Source organism: Podarcis muralis, chromosome 10, assembly GCF_964188315.1.
Source record: "Podarcis muralis chromosome 10, rPodMur119.hap1.1, whole genome shotgun sequence".
Lineage (NCBI taxonomy): Eukaryota > Metazoa > Chordata > Lepidosauria > Squamata > Lacertidae > Podarcis > Podarcis muralis.
In genome coordinates this window covers 21,496,926-21,517,714 of record NC_135664.1, presented here as the reverse complement: position 1 = coordinate 21,517,714, position 20,789 = coordinate 21,496,926, and the positions used below count along the sequence as shown (strand labels likewise).

The following is a 20,789-nucleotide window of genomic DNA, read 5'->3' as shown; positions in this document are numbered from 1 at the left end:
AATTCCATCCACTGGCAAATGGTATCATAAAAGTTTGGTTTGTGGTGGGGATGAATATAATTTCTATTATGGTTGATTTGTATAAGCAATTTAAATGAACTTTATCCATCTGTTAAAGAGTGGAAACCGTTTAAAGGATACTGTCAGTCTAGATTCCCCTATGACAATGATAAATGAACAAGGCTTGATGTTGTTATAAGTTTATTTGCCTCCCAAGGACAATTTATAAACAGAATTAGAAGTTGTCAGTAGTCAAAGAGAACTTGTTTAGATTGGTTTGCTGCTTGTGTATGTGTACATGCTCATAACCAATAATAATAATAATAATAATAATAATAATAATAATAATAATAATAATAATTTTATACCATGTCCATCTGGCTGGGTCTCCCTAGACACTATTAAGAATGTCATTCTACATAAACTTTCAAAATATAGTAAGAAAAATGTTGAAAACTCTCCCAACTTGCGTTAGAAAAAGTACTTTTATGAAAAATAAAACACAATTTTTGTGAATTGTACACTCGAGAACTAACGCCCCAGATCCACACCCTATTTTCGAAGCACATCCAGCACACATTCCTCACGGAATTTTCTGGGAAATGTAGTTTGTTAAGGGTGCTGGGAATGATTAGAATGTGAAGGGGGAACTACAATTCCCAGAATTCTTTAGGGAACATTATGTGCTTTAATTGTATGTTGGATGTACTTTACATGTATGACGTGGATCTGCCAATCTCTGCAGGACCAAGGAGAGGAAAGGCAGTAAAACCGAAACAGAGAGGATGGTGAATACACCACAGATACCTGTTCCACTGCAGATATGTGTAAAGGAAGCTTTCTTTCTATGCATTTAGGATTGATCGCTTTCCTTGCAAGAAGCCTGCCCCAATCACACACCCCGCCCTTTTTTAATCCTATATTTGGAAAAGTCAAATTTCAAATTCTTAAGAATCCAGGGTTAAGAGCACCTGGGTCAATAGGCAGAAAATATATGTTGATAAGCAGTTGTAAACAGCTCAGACCTGGGCATGTTTTCTCAAATACAATTTCCACTAAATTCAAGAGTGAGGTTTTTTTACCCACAATGTAATTGTATAGAATCACAGCCCACATGAGCACAGTGTCATTGTGGCAATTTTTGGATTCTGTCTTACTAGAAAAGTGACACAGCTCAGCGTGGGAGGTCTCCCAAAAAGAAGTTCGAGTTTCTTTGCTGGTGCTCACCACTTTTGACAGTCATTAAATTTCCCAGGCTTGCTGGCTAACATTTAAACAATGACCGTCCAACATCCTCGCAGCTGAAATCTGCAAGTAATTTCGACAACGGACTCGGTGGCAGATGAAGTTAACACAGGGATGAAGATATAATTGCTTGAGTCAGAGAGGAATTGAAACCCCAAGACAAATGGCATCTCCATTCTCTCACTCACTATTCAAATAAATTATCTGAGGCCACACACTGACTTCCAGAAATAGCACTGCAAAATATAGAAATACATTGCATTAGTTTGCGAGGCACCAAGAAAGAAAGGTGATTGCCTGAAACAAATGATTATGTTATCACCTATGTTTATATACCGTATTTTTCGCCCTATAGGACGCACTTTTCCCCCTCCAAAAATGAAGGGGAAATGTGTGTGCGTCCTATGGGGCGAATGCAGACTTTCGCTGAAGCCTGGAGGGGTGCGCACCGACCCCTCTCGCTTTCCAGGCTTCAGGAAACTCTGCGCAACCCTTGGGAGACCGGCGCGACTTCGCGCCGGTCTCCCAAGGGTTGCGCAGAGCTGCCTGGAGTCCCGGGCTTCACGGGGGGAAATAATTTTTTTCCATTATTTCCCCCCCCCCCCAAAAAAAAACAAGGTGCGTCCTATGGGGCGGTGCGCCCTATGGGGCGAAAAATACGGCAAATATTGTAGCAATATTTTGAACCAACTGCAGTTTTTTGGATCATCTTGAGAAGCAATCTTGTGAAGAGGCAGGTTCCCAAACTTATTTGGCCTACCCCACCCCCTTTTCAGAAAATCTACCTTCTTTAAGCAAACAAAGAAAGATTTGCGTTCTTTCCTGTATCTATATTTCTACCAACGTCCTCCAACATAGCAAAGGAAGATGATGTTGTAAATAAGACACCTTGAAGCTTGAAATTATACAATTACTTCTTAAAATCAACCGTGGTAACATTTGCATTACACACAGAAAATTAGGATAATGAAGGAAAATATTGAAATAAAAATCATGAACATCAAAAAATAATCCCAATGAGAATGATGAGCCTGGTGTACTGCTATCAATGTATTATTTTTTGTCAGCAGCATTCTTAAATCAGCATGATTAGCTATCTGCAGTCGATTTCTTTTTTTAGTTAACAGATCTGTGACTGCACTGAACCCACGATCCACTAAATACAATGAAAGAAATGAAGGGGAAATGTGTGTGCGTCCTAAACACCAAGGGAAATGGGCCGACCAAACAAAAGAAAAATCTGCATTTTATTGGAATGTATATATGATTTTTTTGGGGGGAAATTTAATAAAATTTAACTGGGAGGGGGGAATCTAAAACCACCATCCTATCCATGCTTACTTGGGAGTAAGCTGCACTGCATTTAGCGGGACTTGCCTCCAGCTAAGGCTGGAAAATCATAGAATTGTACAGTTGGAAGGGACATCTGAAGGCAGCCCTGTTTAGGGAAGCTTTTAATGTTTGATGTTCTATCGTGTTTTTAATATTCTGTTGGGAGCTGCCTAGAGTAGCTGGGGAGACCCAGCCAGATAGGCGGAATATAAATATATTATTATTATTATTATTATTATTATTATTATTAGGGTCATCTAGTCCAACCCCTTGAATGCACGAATCATAAGATTGCTTGGTCAGCTAAAATCCCTTTGCTGCTGTTCCAATAACAGCCATACCTTCCTGCTTGATTTGATTGCCATCCTATGCCCTTTCAAAATGTGTGTTGTTTTATGGGAAGTTGTTGTTTTAATTTTGATTATGGATCTTGTGGTTTTATATTTTGATTTTATTCTGTAAACCGCCCTGAGACCTGTGTGTATAGGGCGGCATATAAATTGAATATTATTATTTTTAATAATAATATATTACTAATATAATATGGTATATATAATATATATTAATAGAAGATAATATATATATAAATAATGTAAATATCATTGTTCGTGCGGCTAATAGGAGCTTGCATTTGGTATAATAATAATAATAATAATAATAATAATAATAATAATAATAATAATAATACCAAAGGCAAGCTCTCATTCGCAGCGCGGGTAAAGCCCAGCGCCCGCGTCCCTGCGTCACAACAGCAGCAGCGGTGCATGGTGGGATACGTAGTCCCGGCGTGCTCCCCTCCTCCGAGCCTCGAGACTACATCCCCCAGGAAGCACAGCGCGGAAGAGCCGCGCGAGCCCTTGCGTCAGCGGCGCCGGCAGCCAATCGCGGCCGGGCCGACGCGAGCGCCGCCCGCCGCCAATGTTGTTTTCGCTGAGTCGAGCGGCTGGTGTTGTTGGCGGTGCCGGCGCCATATTGGAAGGGACGAGGCGGCGTTTTTTTTTTGGCCCCCCCTCAGCCCCCCCCGCCCGCTCGCCCGCCGCCTCAGGAATAACGGAGCCCCCCTCAGAGCGGGCCTCGCTGCCGACGCCGCCATGCTGTACCTAGAGGACTATCTGGAAAGTGAGTCTCCGCGGTGCGCGCGTGAGTGTGTAGAGGGAGGGGGGGCGCCAGGCCTGAGGGGAGGGGGAGGGAGGGAGGACGGAGCGCGAGGCGGAGGCTCCGCCCACCGCTCCTCCCGCCCTCCGTGTCAGCTAACTCGCTCCTTCTCTCCGCCCCCCTCCCCCGCCAGTGATCGAACAACTTCCCATGGACCTCCGCGACAGGTTCACCGAGATGCGCGAGATGGACCTGCAGGTGCAGAGTACGTGAGTCAGCCCCGCCCCCTTCGCGCGCCACGCAGAGGGAGGAGGTGGAGCCGTTGGGTGTGAGCGACGCGCCAGCCGCCGAATAGGAAGTCGGCGAGCTCTCAAGAGCCCGCCTGCCCGTTCGCCGTGCAATGGAATTGGGGTTTTCTTCCTATCGATGCTGCACAGCGGAAATCAGCCGGGCTTTATTCCAAGGGATGGGGTTAAAAGTGATCAGAGGTTTATTGGGGGGGGGGGGGGAGGAAGAGACTTATCCTGCTGAAGACAGAATAATTTCCATTTCGTGGAATGATTTTTAGATTCTGCCCGACTGAACCCAAGTATTCTGTGTCCAGAGCATCACAGGCAGTGTAGGAAGGAGAGGGCAATGGTTGGATGCCTCAGTATGTGGCACTAAACCACCGAGCCTCTTGGGCTTGCCGATCAGAAAATCGGTGGTTTGAATCCCCATGATGAAGTGAGCTCCCGTGGCTCTGTCCCAGCTCCTGCCAACCTAGCAGTTCGAAAGCACACCAGTGCAAGTAGATAAATAGGTACCGCTGCAGTGGGAAGGTAAATGGTGTTTCCATGTGCTCTGGTTTCCGTCACGGTGTTCCATTGTGCCACTAGCGGTTTAGTCATGCTGGCCAGATGACCTGGAAAGCTGTTTCTGTGGACAAACTCTTGAGTTTTTTAACCTTTTACTTTCAAAACTTAAAAGGGATCCATGAATTAGATCTCTTGTCAGACGTTTACGTACACATGTAGTTTTCACATAATCCGCCTTTTACTTACTTCTGCTATACGGTTGCAAACCATTGTATAATTATACAAGACAAATGAATGTACATTCATGTTCTGTGTGTTTTAAGATGCAATGGATCAACTGGAACAAAGAGTAAATGAATTTTTTATGAATGCAAAGAAAAACAAGCCGGAATGGAGAGAAGAACAAATGACATCAATTAAAAAGGTAGGAATGAGGTAATATCTGGCCAAAAGAAATAAAACAAAAACAAAACACCCCAAACTAGGCTATTCAATCAGTTCTGATGCTACTACAAGTCTCACACAATCTACTCAGAGCTTTTAAAAAGCTATGAATTCATAGAAGATTGTGGCTCCCGTTCTGTAAAAATGGAAAACACAACTTGCAGTTTTTTTTCAGAGCCGATTTCTTGCTTCACCTGAAAATGGACAAGTGACTTGTACATAGTGCTAAAGAAATAAATGCAATCAGACTTAAAGTCATGTTGGTTGTACTGTTTATTTGGAATATTAGTATCAAGAGCCTTTAGTATCAAGTTAGCATCAAGTATCAAGACGCCAAAAGAAATAGCTGCAAAGAAATACAGTGGTACCTCGGGTTAAGTACTTAGTTCGTTCCAGAGGTCTGTTCTTAACCTGAAACTGTTCTTAACCTGAAGCACCACTTTAGCTAATGGGGCCTCCCGCTGCCGCCATGCCACCGGAGCACGATTTCTGTTCTCATCCTGAAGCAAAGTTCTTAACCTGAAGCATTTCTGGGTTAGCGGAGTCTGTAACCTGAAGCGTATGTAACCTGAAGCGTATGTAACCTGAGTACCTCAGGTACTTGACTGGATTTCCAGCACTGTATGAATCATGGCCTTGAAAATCGGATTTGAAATGCAAAAAGTCCCACGTATGAGCAACATCCTTCAGTCTGATAGGAACTAAGCTTTATACCAAGTCAGACCATTGGTCGTATCTAGCTCAGTGTTTCCCAACCGGTGTTCCGCGGCACACTAGTGTGCCGCGAGACGTTGCCTGGTGTGCCGCGGGAAAATTAAAAAATTCAAAAGATATCCGGAGAGGCGGCCTTCAGGCGAGTTTTAATTTTAATTTTCCTTCTCCCACTTAATGCCCCACGCTCGCCCGAGCAGCTTGCAGTCCTCGGTAACCACGGCGACCCGAGGGAGGGGAGGGAACAGGGAAGTCGAGGGCGGCGGCGAGCCGCGATGACGTCAGTGGGCCGCGCCGCCTCGCCCTGGCACGGTGTGAGAGCCCCGGCTAGTGGCGCGAGCTTCAGAATAAGTGGGATCCGCGTGCGCGAGACCGAGATCGCGGGTAAGGAGCTCAGCCCTGGGCAGGAGGAAGCGGGGCCGCGCGTGCGGGCCACATCCCCACAGAGAGCGAGCCTCCCCCGGCCCACCACTCCGGGCAGGTCCACTCGCATGAGGGGGCGGCGATGGCGACGGCCGGCAGCTTGCCTGCAATGCCATCCCTCGAGCAAGCGAGGAGCCCAGAGGCTACCAGATGCGAGTCCTCTTTCCCACCCTGCTCGGGAGTCCAGAGCACTTGGTCGCATTCAGGATCTAGAGTGGGGAAGTGGGGCTTGTGTCTGGGCTGGACACATTGGGCTGCCTGTGCCGCTCGACCTGTGGGGAGAAATCAGGGTGGGAGTCACGACCGTGAGGCAGGGCTGCCAAGTGTGGCAGAAGAGGACACGGCCGTCGCACCTGTCCTTAGGTAGGAGCTTCTTCCGTGTCGACCTGCTGCCCTAAAGTCTTGGCTTTTTTCTTGGCTTTTTGGCGGTTGGCACAGAAGGAAGGCAAGGGGGAGGGGAAAAAATTGAAACTTACACTTTCGTGCGTCCCTCCCGGCGTGACGCTGCGCGCTGACGTCACGGGGCTGTAATGGTGGTGTGCCTCGAGATTTTTTTCATGAAACAAGTGTGCCTTTGCCCAAAAAAGGTTGGGAAACACTGATCTAGCTTAGTATTGTCTGCACTGACTGGTAGCAGCAGCTCTACAGGATTTCAGGCAGGAGAGATTCTCAGCCTTACCTGGAGATGCCAGGGACATAACCTGTGACCTTCTGCATGGAAAGCAGAAGCTCTTATCTTAAAAACTGAGCTATGGCCCTTCCTCTAAATGTTTCAGTCTTCAAGGACAATAAGCCTTGAGCTGTCTCGCCTCCCCACCCCCACAAGAAAAGCGCTCTGGTCCGCAGGTATGGTTATTATTTTTGCTAGACATAAAATATTTTTAAACTTCCATTCTGATGTTTTGTTATTCTGGGGAAATATTGGTATTATATGGTATATTGAATTTCTCTTCCATGTTTCAAAATAAGGGAATGTGGTGAGCTAAAGAATAATATTAAACCATAAAATCAAATAATGTTCTCAACTGTCATTTTGATAACTCCGTATTCAGCGACATTGTTAAATCATAAACATACAAATGTTTGACCAAATGGCCAAAACATTCTCCTGCATTTCATTTATCCACCTATCATGAAACTGATTTTTCAAGAACTTTTGAACTTTGTTTATCTTCAGAGTTCTTTATTTTTGTATATAAATGGTCATCCAAGTTCATTATAATTTTGTAGTACTAAAAATGATTTCTCACAGTATTTTACTTTTATTTCCCCCCCAAACAGGATTACTATAAAGCCCTAGAAGACGCAGATGAAAAAGTACAGTTGGCCAATCAGATTTATGACTTAGTAAGTAAAATAACGAACTTGGCTACTGGACTTTTAACTTGCAGACTTTTAAAACGTTAACACTCATTCTTCTTAACACTTCTTATAACATTTTTGTATGCGTGAACATTTATAACTCTGCAACACTTTAAAAATGTGTCTGGGAGCGTTATTGGGTTGTTTTTATTTTTATTGTGTATTTTGTGTATTTATGTTGTGATTATATCCTGTGTACTGCCCTGAGACCTGTGGGTATGGGGCAGTATACAAATATAATAAAAATAAATAATACAGTCTTACCTTGGATCCCAAACGCCTTGTGAGTCTTAACGTTTTGGCTCCCAAACATTGCAAACCCAGGAGTGTTCCTGTTTGCAAATGTTCTTTGGAACCTGGATGTCTGACGCAGCTTCTGCAGCTTCCGATTGGCTTTGGGAGCTTCCTGCAGCCAATCGGAAGCTGCGGCTTGGTTTTGGAACATTTTGGAAGTCGAATGGACTTCCGGAACTGATTCCATTCGACTTCCAAGGTACCACTGTAATGCATTTTTCTGCTTATAGTTTTTTTTAAAAAAAAACTTTGGGCTAACTGGCTTGTATGTACACTTAAATGTTTTAAGGGCTGAAATAATAAAAATTATTACATGCAAAAGCAGTTTCATATACGAATCCATGAAGGCATTTGCAGATCAATCCTAAGTGGAGCTGGGAAGGAGTGGAATGGCAGATGCACCAGTACAATTCATGACATCTCATGCTAGCCAGGGCAGGATGTGGTTGGAGATTGGTCTTCCTTTTCTTTGTACCAGCTCCAGGCTGAAATAGCTGAGGGGCCTGATAGTTAGGTCCAGGGCATCTGCAGGATTTTGAATCCAATGGCTCTAAAACAAGGGGTTGGCAAGGTTTTACCTGCCTGGGCCAGTCAAGTCCCGTGGAGATCCCGTGCGCAATTTCCGGCGTCTGGGCATGTGCAGACACAATTTCCGGCGCTGCAGAAGTGAGTCCCTGCACTGCGCTGGTTTAGCGCAGTGGGCCGTGACTCACCGAGCAGGCAGCTCAGTTTGGATGTGGCTCGTGGGCCGGTTAAACTGCCCCCATGGGATCTTGCAGCACAAGGGCCGCAGTTTGCCGACCCCTGCTCTAAAGCCACCGGTGCCCTGCCCCTAAAATGCCCCATGTTAGTACTTTCTGCTTGCTACCGCCAGCTGAAAAATTGCTGGTGGTAGTTTTCTGCTCCCTGGAATGCAGCTAGGGCCTTGGTTGTGGCACAACCCCTCTAGCAATGCTGCTATCTACCAGCAGAGGCTGGCAGAGACACCTACTCACCATCCTAAACTGCGTCCTCCCCCCTCCCCTGCCAGTGTTGTGGGATTAGGATTGCACTCTTAGTACTGTGACACAAGTGTTACTTCACCACCTGTCAGCTGATGGCGGTAGAGCTGAAGCTTGCTTTCTGCAAACATCTGGTGCATGAGGAAGTTACACATGGGAAACTCCCTTGCGTATCCAGTCCAGAAGGCTTTGGGGTTTACCAGTTTTCCTTTGCCAGCACACTAGAGTCTCCTGATTGTGCATTGGCAGCTGTGTGTGTGTGACAGGTGTGGGCATGGTTTGGGAGAAGCAACCTTGCAGACCAAATGTGAGCAAAGTTTGGCCTGTGGGCTTGATGCTCCCCAACACTGCCTTAGGCAATCTCAAAGCCTTGAGTGCAAAATAGTGGGATTTGTGAATCTGTAATTGGCGGTCTTTCATCTAATCTCTTTTAACAGTTTCAAGAGGGGATGGTAGCTGTGGTTTGTGAAACCAGATCAAAATTTTCTTATGGTGTGGAACTACCGTATTTACACGAATCTGATGTGCCATCGGATCTAATGCACACCTCAATTTTCAAAACCTTGAAACCAAAAAAGTATTTGCTGGAGAATGTAAATGTGGCATCAAATCTAATGCACACCCTAAAAACGGTGAGCACTACATTTGAATAAATGCAGTAGGTGGAACCCTACTTGTGTAGGGTTTAAATTCCAGCCATATTTTGGAGGCATTTGGGTGCCACCTATACTCGAAGGTTTCTGTAGCACAGTGCTCCGAAGGCTTTACACTATCTTACTTTATATTTTTTGTTAATAGGAAAAAGTTTTTGACATGTACATATTGATTAAATATTCTCAGCAGTACAATCTTAATACACATTCACACAAAAGGAAGGCCCATTGAATTAAATAGCTTACTGTTCAATAGTTTTTCTCAGTATACAATATACACTTAACTTTAGAGTAAGCCTCACTGAACTCAACAAGATTGATTTCTGATTAGAACTGTATAGGATTTCATCGTTAGAGGTTTTTTCAGCTTAATGTTTTCATGTCCAGGGATCCTTTTATACAGATTCTCATTTGTGATTTTTTAAAAAAATACAGTTTTGGTGTTTGCCACACTTCATATTAACTTTTTGATTGTGTGAAGTAATAAACTGGATGAAAAATAGCCTGACATGTCAAAAAACATGTGTTCTTAAATCAGGTAGACCGCCACTTGAGAAAATTGGACCAGGAATTAGCAAAATTTAAAATGGAACTTGAGGCGGATAACGCTGGGATTACAGAAATATTGGAAAGGCGTAAGTATACCTGGTGGCCTTCTCCAGTCATTATAATTTTGCCAGCACATAACATCACACTCTGTTGCTGCTGTAGCAATAAAGGGTTTCCTTTTGTTTCTCATTTGTCAAAATGAATCATAACTATTAAAACTGGGTCAATTTTTTTTCCTTGGGCCCCATCACAGTAGCATGAGCAAGAGTAGAATCTATGGTCTAATAGATGCTAAATGCTGCTTTTTAGTTTGTTTCCTGAACATTTCACAGGATACCCATTTGAAGCTTCATTGCAAGCCATCTTTAAAGTTTGTCTTATCTGTGTGCGTCAAGAATTAAAATAGTCTTGGGTCCTGAAGAAAGTCTTATCTGTTGCTTCTCTGCATTCATATTGGTAGGACAGAGTGTAAAAACCTCAGGCTTTGGAGCCATATGTGGCTCTCCCTCTCCCTCTGCACAGGTCACACTGATCACCAGTCCTGCTCCGTGCTCTTCTTGAGTGTTTCTCCTGATGTGTCCTTGAACTGTGATCATTCCATTGCTTGCTTGGATTGAAAGAAGCGTGTGTGACCTTTGTGTGGCTGGAATGTTGTACAGATGTAAAGCGTCACGTCCATTGCTCTGCCACTTTTGCCTCTGTCTTTTGCCAATGGCATGCAGCACCCTGAAGGAAGGTGGATTTTGGACCTCAAAAGCCCCTGCGATAGGGTTGTTCTCTTCAGAACTCAAGAGGCTATTGGCTTGAATATGGCAAATTAATGTGGCAAACCAGGATAAAGAACAAAAACCTCTCTGGTTAATTTCATAGTGCTAGCTTCTTCTGATGAAAATGCAGTGTGCATTTTAAGGATGGTGTCATATAACAAAACTTTCTAAGTTGTCATAACTATATTTCATTCTTAAACACTCTTTCCAATAGGTTCTTTGGAGCTGGATACACCATCACAGCCACTGAACAATCACCACGCTCATTCACACACCCCAGTAGAAAGTAAGTTGAATGTTGCAACCTTTGCTTTTGTTTTGGTGTGAAGAAGAACAATATAACAGGCAGAAATTCAGCAGGTTGTGCTTTTCAAGTATAGAAATATAATATGGAGAAAGCTTTGCCATGACTGTGATCTCTCTCAAATTCTGTATTATGCCATGTGCACCCACAGCGTTCTCACAAAATTCAACATATGCTCACTGGTCCAAAAGGTTTGGTGACCCATATCTGTGGAAAAGAGCTCCTGGACTGAAATGTGATGGTGCTTTTCATGATGTGTGTGTGGTTTTTTCCTTCTGTAGTGATAAGCCCTTTGCAGAAAGCACCAAGTTTGACTTTTGGATTAATAGAGTGTCTTTTGTTTGTTCGTATAGAACGGAAGCATAATCCCTCATCTCACCATGCAGCAGCAGATCATGTCCCTGAAAAGAAGTTTAAGTCTGAAGCTCTTCTGTCAACTCTCACTTCAGATGCCTCTAAAGAAAATACACCAGGTAATTACAATGTCAGGTGTAAGTGAAGTTTTAAGCATACAAATGGAGGATAGTCCCTTTCCTGACCTATTTAATGGGATTGCTCCCACAGGCTGTTTTTAAGACAGGCAGGTACAGTCTATTTTTAAACAGGGCTCTGGTTGTAAGACCCCTGTATGTGGATCCCTAATAAAATTGTTACTGGTGGAGGACAGAAGCAAGGCAAGGACAAGGAATTTATCCCTCCTTTAATCTTACCACCCATGCTTGCAACAGCAGCTTTCTAGTCCTTGTGATGGTGTTTCTTTGTTTTTGAAAACTGGGGGGGGGGGGATCACTCACCTTTCCCCAACCTTGCATTGGGCTCAGAGGATGGAAGTGGCAAGATTCATTCAGTCCCCAATTATAAATACTTCCTCCCTGTATCCTGCCCATCTCAGGAGTGGTGAGGGTGATAAATTTAGCTAAGAGAGTTTACTGTGGAGAAGAACTACTGTTGGAAGGTAGAGGGGGTTTATCCACCTCTTCTCGGTTATTTATTATTATTATTATCATTCAGTACCTTCTCTCATTATATACATGCCTCACCCATCCTTCCATTGTCTTTTTCCATCCTCTAGGCCACATTTACCAGCTTCGCACACCTGTCAGCTTTGTCCACCAGGGTGAGGGAGATAAAGATCTGTCTTTCTTGCCATAAAAGGTTCCCCACTGCTGGATTTAAAAAACAAAATGAAAAACGGGCAACAAAAGGACAGGGTGGAGTGGTGTATTTTCAGCATTTAATGGGAACTGTATAACGAAGATACCAGATGCACCTTGTCAGGAGAAAGTTCCACTTCTGATCTTGTAACACCCAAGAAGTAGGGATGGAGGCAGTCATTCAGATATTTGGGGCCCAAGTTGGTTAAAGCTTTACACATTAGCTCTGGGGCAAGAGAGCAAACAAAGATAGGAACGTCTGAAGAGTAGAGCAGTGCCAAGTTGTTTTACAGAACATTATATCCTGTTAGTCTTTTTGTCCATTAACGAAGGGGCTGACTTTCACTGGTAGACACAGCTGGTTTTCAGCTTTCTGAAATTTAAATCTACTTTTAGTTTTCACTTTGGACTATATAAATATGTTCCCTTTGTTCATCAAGGGTGTCGAAACAGTAATTCATCATCCTCATCCAACAGTGCATATAATGCAAATTCTTCTCAGCCATTGGCATCGTATAACCTGGGCTCATTATCTTCAGGAGCTGGAGCTGGTGCTATTACCATGGCAGCAGCTCAGGCAGTGCAAGCCACAGCACAGGTAAGGAATTCAAAATACATTGCTTAAAGTACCTGCAGTCTGAGTTGGACAACTTTTATTTAGTTTAGATTGGTATTTAGAAACTGAATTTTTATGGCACAAGTTTATACAGAAAAGGAGGCAGTTGTTTTCACATAGTGCATTCTAAAAACTCTTCCCAGCATATTGAACTTGCACGTGTTTCATAAGGTTTGCAGTGTGATCCTGTGCGTACCTGTACAAAAGTATGCTCTGCTGAGTTCAGTAAGACTTAAAGGTAAAGGGACCCCTGACCATTAGGTCCAGTCGTAACCGACTCTGGGGTTGCACACTCATCTTGCTCTATAGGCCGAGGGAGCTGGCGTTTGTCCGCAGACAGCTTCCGGGTCATGTGGCCAGCTTGACGCTTCTGGCGAACCAGAGCAGCACACGGAAACGCCATTTACCTTCCCGCTGGAGCGGTCCCTATTTATCTACTTGCACTTTGACGTGCTTTCGAACTGCCAGGTTGGCAGTAAGACTTACTCAAAGATAAATGGCTTTAGAATTGCAGCATTCAGCCTCAGTCCTGTGCACACTTACTTAAGCGTAAGTCACATTGAAATAGGATGCAAGACAATATCCAGCTTGGTTTCTTAGAGCATGTGGGTAATTACGATCAAGCCATAATTTCCTGTAAGTGTTGGAAATGTGAGTACTCTTTTAAATGCAACAGATAGTTCAAAGCATGCTTTAAATGTTTACTAGCAACGGCATAATATATTAATATGGCTTCTTTTCTTTTAGATGAAGGAAGGAAGGAGAACGTCTAGCTTAAAAGCGAGTTATGAAGCTTTTAAGAACAATGACTTCCAACTTGGAAGAGAATTTTCATTATCCAGGGATACCGCTGGGTACTCATCATCTGCCTTGGCATCTACATTATCTCAGACTTTGAGTTCATCAACCACAGATTCACGGAGTGGTCGAAAAAGCAAGTAGGTTCATGAAAAATGGTTGCTTCCCTTCGGCTGGGCTCACTTAAGAATTTGGAGAAATTATTAATCTGTTATTAGGAGTGTTCACAGTTTTTAATAGAAACTCAGAATTTTGAACTGGTGATCTCATTTTGCTTCATTCCCTGATACTTTGAGATGATTCAAACGCTACATTTAAAAAGTTTAAATGTATGCCCTCATGTTTTTATGCACAGATGTCATCATATACATACACAACAGTCTAATTTTTAAAAGGTTTTTAGTAACATAAGACCTGTACTAAGAATAGAAGTATACATAATTACCCAGGTGATATTCTCTTCTCTTTTCTTCCATATGTCAGTTGACCCAGCCGCTTCTTTCTCTCTTTGACTTTTACTGAAGGGTGCCTACTTGCTCTTGAACGCTAGAAGAAATGAATGCTAAATCAAAAATATATAAAAGTAGCCATCCACACATTGATTTCTAGAACTTACAAACACAGGATAAAAGCTCCATAGAAAATCAACGAGGTCCGGAATAGTACTGAGTCCCCCTTGTGGTTATGAAATGTGAAAGGAAGAACATGATGAGCCAGTACAGAAAAAGCATGTCTACTCCTTAATTAAGCGAAATAATGGCACTGTGGGTTAAACCACAGAGCCTAGGACTTGCTGATCAGAAGGTTGGTGGTTCGAATCCCCGCGACGGGGTGAGCTCCCGTTGTTCGGTCCCTGCTCCTGCCAACCTAGCAGTTTGAAAGCACGTCAAAGTGCAAGTAGATAAATAGGGACCGCTCCAGCGGGAAGGTAAACGGCGTTTCCGTGCGCTGCTCTGCTTTGCCAGAAGCGGCTTAGTCATGCTGGCCACATGACCCGGAAGCTGTACGCCGGCTCTCTCAGCCAATAAAGCGAGATGAGCACCGCAACCCCAGAGTCGGCCACGACTGGACCTAATGGTCAGGGGTCCCTTTACCTTTACCTTTAATGTAATACTAAAGTTGTTGCCGTCTGTCAGGGCAGGAACACTTGCTTATACCATTTCTAATCTCAAAAATCCTCATATTTTGTCAATTTAAGGGTGTGGTTGTTTTTTTAAAAAAAGAAAATGTTTACATCAAATATAGATTATTGTCCCACAGCTTAGCTATGAATTTCTGCTGTAGTGTCTTTCTCGTTTCAAATTACACACACAACTTGATGGAAAGTAAAGGGAGAACACACTGGGTATGTTTTTATTTTTCAGAAACAATAACAAATCTTCAAATCAACAATCGTCGTCATCTTCCTCGTCTTCCTCCTTGTCATCTTGTTCCTCATCCTCGGCTCTAGCACAGGAACTGTCTCAACAAACAGCAGTAATACCAGAGTCCGAATCTAATAGCCAAGTTGATTGGACCTATGATCCAAATGAGCCACGTTACTGCATTTGTAATCAGGTATATTTTGTTAAAATATGATGTTACGCAGAATACCTGGTAGAAAGTTTGCGTTTTTATACGATAGTTGGCTCGTTGATCTTGGTTCATTTACTGATAATCGACTGGTAGCAGATAATCGACTGGTAGCAGATACTAAGAGATAAACTATTCAGCTTTCAATGATTGCACTTTAAAGACAATATAGTGCTTTAGACTGCATGTTATAATGGCTGGTCTGTAAAGCTAGACAGTTGTGATCAAAATCTGTTGATATATGCAGATTGCTAAGTTTTATTTTAAGTCAACTTATTTTCACAGTATTGTGGCTTCAGTTAAAATTGTGGAAAATTCATGGATACTGCTAAGATACCTTTTGGGCTTTAGATTGGAGTTCTCAGTACTGATTTCTGCCCTGTGTTTCTCTTTCTGTTACTCATGATTCCCAGCCACTTCCTTATAACTTGGTGCATCTACAGCTCTTGCATTTTTCGTGTCCTTCCCATTCAGTGCCCCAGTACCTGCAAGTTTTTCGTTTAAAAGTGTGCCATGCACAAAACACTGTGTAAATTTATATAACATTTCTGACCATGAAACTTTGCTTTTGTCACTGCAGCATTTGTATAGCGAGGAAGCCTTGACATTTCCTTTTCCACATAATAATATCCAAAGGTCAATATTTATGAGGAATGTTAAAGCATTTTCTCTGGAAGTGATAACATTTATAAAAAAAGTTACAAAATCTTAGCAGCGTACAAATATCGAAAACAAAAGATAGGCCCAGCTTCAGACTTACAATCCAATGAGACAAGAATTAAAGGGGGGGGGTTGACTGGGCGATATATCAATATATTGCCCAGAACCAGTATGTGGGGGGACACCACAATGACAGCTTCACTCAGCGGTATATCGCTGGTGAAACCGCCACCGCTCTTGAGTCCCTCTGCCTCCAGCATGCTGAAGGAGAAACACTAGCCAGGAGTGGCAGCGGTATGCCGCTGGTGAAACCACCATCGCACTCTCCCCCTGCAGAGGGAGAATCAAGCTGAATTGGCGAAGTGCTGCTGATACAGCTTGTTCTTCCCTCCGCTTCTTTAAACCTCTTGGCTGAGGAACACGCTCCTGTCCTCCCCTTAGCAAAGCAGTTTTACAGAGTCCCCGACCCGCCACCAGCTCAGGGATGGGGGCTCCGTTAAAGTGCTCCTCCCAAGCTGAGAGAGCCCCAACCCTGCTCCTGCTTGCACTTGAGTAGGAACGGGATCGGGGCTGCAGCCTTGCTTGGCTACCGCCTAGCTGCCTTCGTCTAGGGTGGTGTGCTGCGCCTTTCCTCCCAGAAAGGCAGGAAGAAGAAGAAGAAGAAGAAGAAGAAGAAGAAGAAGAAGAAGAAGAAGAAGAAGAATTTATACCCCACCCATCTGGCTGGGTTTCCCCACCACTCTGGGCAGCTTCCAACAAAGACCAAAAATACACTAAAATGTCACACATTAAAAACTTCCCTGAACAGGGCTGCTAGGCGGTGTAGAGGCTCATTGATGCCTAACAGGCTGCATGCGCTTCACTATGGCTGCCTGGTCCGTCTTCGGGGAGTAGGGGGCGAGCAGGCAAAGTAGCTCACCCACCCCCTACGCCAGCAAAGGCGGACACAGCCTGGCCAAGGAGGCCCAAGGTCCTTGCTGCTCAAGAGCAAGTGGTAGGGACATCAGGTCTGGCTCCACTGGGGTCAGGAGCTCTCCTGCTCCCAGCAGAGCCTGGCCAAGGAGGCCCGGGTCCTCTGCTGGGTGTGCAAGTGGCAGGGGACTCGGGGCTCGCTCAGCTGCGGGCAGAAGCCTTTCTGCCCCCTGGCTGAGGGCTAGCTGTATTGGCCGCAGCCTGCAAGGTGCTGAGTGAAAGCACTTCAGCTCCCACGGTGAGAGCTTGCAGCGGTTTTACCCAGCATCTCACCGGCTGGGGGCCAATGCAGCTTTTTACAACAATCCTTTTTTTGGACAAACTTAACGTTTTAAAAATCTAAATGTAATGGAAGACATTTTAATGCTTTTAGAATAACTACTTAATTTGGGGGATAGTAATGCAGAACTGCTTCAGGTAATGACTCGGGTAATGGAGTCAGCTGTTAAAACTTTAGTATTACTGTTGCTTCATTATTCAGCCATTCTTTTATGTTCACTGAGCTCTTCAGCATTGATCTCTCCTGGTGACTTGCTTATAGGACTCCTGGTGACTTGCTTATAGGACTCCCTTTCCCGGAAGTCAGGTTTACTCTGTAGTAATGTAGTCCAGCTTGGATCATCCTTTGGATTAGGTCACAGAAAGGTCCTCTGCTGAGAGCAAACCACCCTGAAATCAGGACTGTTTGTACATACAGTCATACCCTGGGTTATGAACGCTGCGGGTTGCACGTTTTCAGGTTGCGGACCACTCCGAACCTGGAAGTACTGGAACGGGTTACTTCCGGGTTTCGGCGCTTGCACATGCGCAGAAGCACAAAATGACGTCATGCGCAGAAGCGCCGAATCGCAGCAGACGCGGTGCTGCGGGTTGCGAACGTGCCTCCCGCACGGATCACGTTCGCAACCCGAGGCATGACTGTATACTGTTTAATGCTAATTTCACCTAAGGCAGGTGAGCATAGCCACTCTTACAGATTAGGGTTTTTAGATTTTCACCTGAAAACACACAATACAAATTTTCAGTTAAAATGAAAGGCAGATATTCTACATAGAATGTCCAAGCTGTGAAAATAATGAAAGTGACTTTACCTCCCTATGCTTTAAAGTGTTTTTTTTAAATAAAGATCATGCCCTCCTAATCTTTTGTAAAAAAATAAAATTAATTTATCCAGGCATTTAAAGAAATGATTGCCAAAACAAGTGTAAAACTGATGCCTTACTTGCATTTGATCATCTAGAAAATCACACCCTTCTTGGATGTCTAAGGGAGTCTAAAATAATGCAAAAATGGAAAAGCGAATTCGTAACATGAATGTTTCCAACATGTACAAGTCTGGCATATTATTCCATTTAGGGCCTTTCAACAATAACTCTGATGTGAAAAATAATCTGGTCATGGAATACATTAATGCTTTCTTAATTTGTGTATATTGTATTCTCTCATAGGTGTCCTATGGTGAAATGGTGGGCTGTGATAACCAGGATGTAAGTATTAAAAAAGGGTGCAGGAGCTATTACACCCTCCCTCCCTTTTCCCCAGAACTAGACTCAGCTATGCAGTTTTCCATTTAAAAGCAGAATTTTGAGCCATCTTCCAAAGGAAGATTACACATGTCCATGAAACCAAGGCGTTACTCTTTCCACCAGCAGTTATTCATGGTGTAGATGAGGATAGATAGTTGCTTTGAGGATGGGGACTGGTTTTAGACAGGGAACTACTAGTTTAGTATGTACGTCTGAAGCTAACCAAAAGAGGGCAGGTAGTTTTTGCTTCTGTAACTTTCCAGATATTCCCAAATAATAGGTATTAAAACCAGTAATTCTGTTTTCTTTCTGTACAACAAAGCAAAGCTACTGATATCTGCCTAAATCTATACCGTGTCAAAAGAGCCTGTTTGGTGTTTTGCCGTGTCCACTTTTAGGAACCAATGTCTTTCTGATTGCCTTACAGTGCCCTATCGAGTGGTTCCATTATGGCTGTGTCGGATTGACAGAAGCACCAAAGGGAAAATGGTACTGCCCACAGTGTACCGCTGCAATGAAGAGAAGAGGCAATAGGCATAAATAAATGTCCTGCTCGCTTCGCTTCAATTAAAAATATGTGCTATGCTGCGGGGAAAGGGGAGGGAAACGCTTCTTTGGAACCAGTCAAAGGAGGATGGATTTAGCTGTCATAAAATGTCGACTTCTTAATTTTGCTAGTTGTGTTTTAATATTGTACTTAAATTATTTATGCACCGCGGTTGTGCTATAAATACTTTTTCCAGTTAGCCATGGATTTTGTTCCAGTGGCAGACATATGCAGACATTTGTACTCTCTTAACCATTTTCTCTAAGCGGTGGGCATTCTCCAACAATTCAGCCTTCAAATAATTCCAGCAAATTTAAGATTTTGAATGGTTTTATATTTAGCTGGCATTCTACTGCATGTTCTGTACTCGAGAGCTGTTAATGTGGGATTTTGTGTATATAAGTGTTGCAGAAAGAACGTGAAGAGAATGGATTTTTTTTCCAGACGCCTTTATAGCTTTGTTTCTTGTTGAAACTGAATTCAGCAGGCTGAAGAAAATGGTTCTTGTATACACTGGGCTGGTGTCCTCTAGAGTACTTGGTAAATAAAAACAGACTCTTGTACACTTTAAAACAAAAATTGTACCACTAGTCTTTATATGTTTTGGGGCCATTCAGGGCACAGGTCATTAAAAAAAGGGTGTTAAAGTGATAAACCTTTTATACCAAATGTGTTTATTTTTGTGTGCAAGTGATCCTTTAAATTGAAACTGTATTAGGTGTTAAAATTAAAAGGGGAAAAAATCAAACGCTAGTATTAATGCTTGGCATACTTTATCAGAAAAGTACAGTAAAACATTTCATGGAGGCTTTCATAATATGCTGTCTAACTGGAGGATTTTAAATAGTTTTTATTTTTTAAGAAAATATATAAATAAAAGGTTTCCATCTCTGACATACTAAGTACTATGCCTGTTGTGTTGTTGTTTTCACTGCCAGAAGCTACTCATTTAATACCGCCAGGTGGATTTAAGCAGAAAATTTAAAAATAAAAGTAGTTCCATACAACTGAGATTTGATACATTGCAATTACTCTTAAGAGATGCACATCTATATTTAAATGAAAATATGCTGCATATTTCAAGATCATGTTGGACTATGCTCAACTCACACTTAAGACATGGCAGAAGTAATGTTATGCAAAACTCATTCAACCTGTCTTGAAGTGTTTTAATACTAGGGTGACATCCTCTGGCTTGCACAAGAGAAATCCGCTTGTGCCACAGTTTCTCCTTTCCCTCTGCACCCTTCCTGTACATCTCCAAAATCTGTTTTGGAGGTTCCTCAACCCTCCAAAGCAGAACTGGAGGCATGTGAGGGCCTGCAGGGGTGAGAAGGGGGAAGAGAAAATGGTTACATGCACATGTGATGTGTTTAGAAATAGGACATAATCAGTTTAAGTTCTTTCTTGGAAAGGCGGTCTAGAAATTTAAAATAAAAAAGAGCTAACGAATAAACCTAACGGTATCCTTTTAGAGCTGTTTGAACAAATAACCATTGCACCTATATATTTCAGGGCATATTTACAAAGAAATAGTGTGCAAAATAATACAAATAAAAGTAGTTTTTGTTTTGTCCAAGTACGTTAGCCTAAACTTGACTATTCTGCTTCCCAAACTTGGAATTTATAAGTTTGTGTAACCCAAAATGTGTAATTAATGGACAAAATTATGCTGAATCTTGAATTCAAAGTGACTAGGATTGCCTGCTGAAAGTTTAATGGAGTCGTGCTGGCTGCTCATCTGCCTTGATTTTTGCCCCAAAAGGCGAATTGTAGGAGAGAAAAAGATTCAACCCGACATCCCACCATAGCTGTCAATTTACAGATTTGAAAATAAGGGACCAGCAGCCTCAAAAATAAGGGATCAGCAGCCAAAATAAGGGATTTTCGGTGCACAGGTATATTCAACTTCTGAGCCCCTCCGAGCCAAAGGCAGAATGCCCAGCCAGCAGCCAAACAAGGCATCA

General features: G+C 43.1%; 1 protein-coding gene across 3 annotated transcripts; it reads left to right on the top strand.

The window, feature by feature from the left end:
* Positions 1–3,512: 3,512 nt before the first annotated feature.
* ING3 (inhibitor of growth family member 3) lies at positions 3,513–19,724 on the top strand. Of its 3 annotated transcripts, none has more exons than XM_028746321.2 (12): positions 3,513–3,696; positions 3,866–3,937; positions 4,793–4,893; positions 7,329–7,394; positions 9,896–9,992; positions 10,888–10,959; positions 11,331–11,450; positions 12,572–12,729; positions 13,495–13,685; positions 14,910–15,102; positions 18,198–18,236; positions 18,703–19,724. In XM_028746321.2, exons 1-12 carry the CDS (start codon positions 3,669–3,671, stop codon positions 18,817–18,819), a joined length of 1,254 nt encoding a protein of 417 aa, XP_028602154.1. In that variant the 5' UTR covers positions 3,513–3,668; the 3' UTR covers positions 18,820–19,724. The 3 variants fall into 3 exon arrangements, with proteins under 3 accessions (XP_028602154.1, XP_028602155.1, XP_028602156.1); XM_028746322.2 differs by having other exon boundaries at positions 3,545–3,696; positions 12,671–12,729; XM_028746323.2 differs by lacking the exon at positions 3,513–3,696 and having other exon boundaries at positions 3,866–3,941.
* The last annotated feature ends 1,065 nt before the right edge of the window (positions 19,725–20,789 follow it).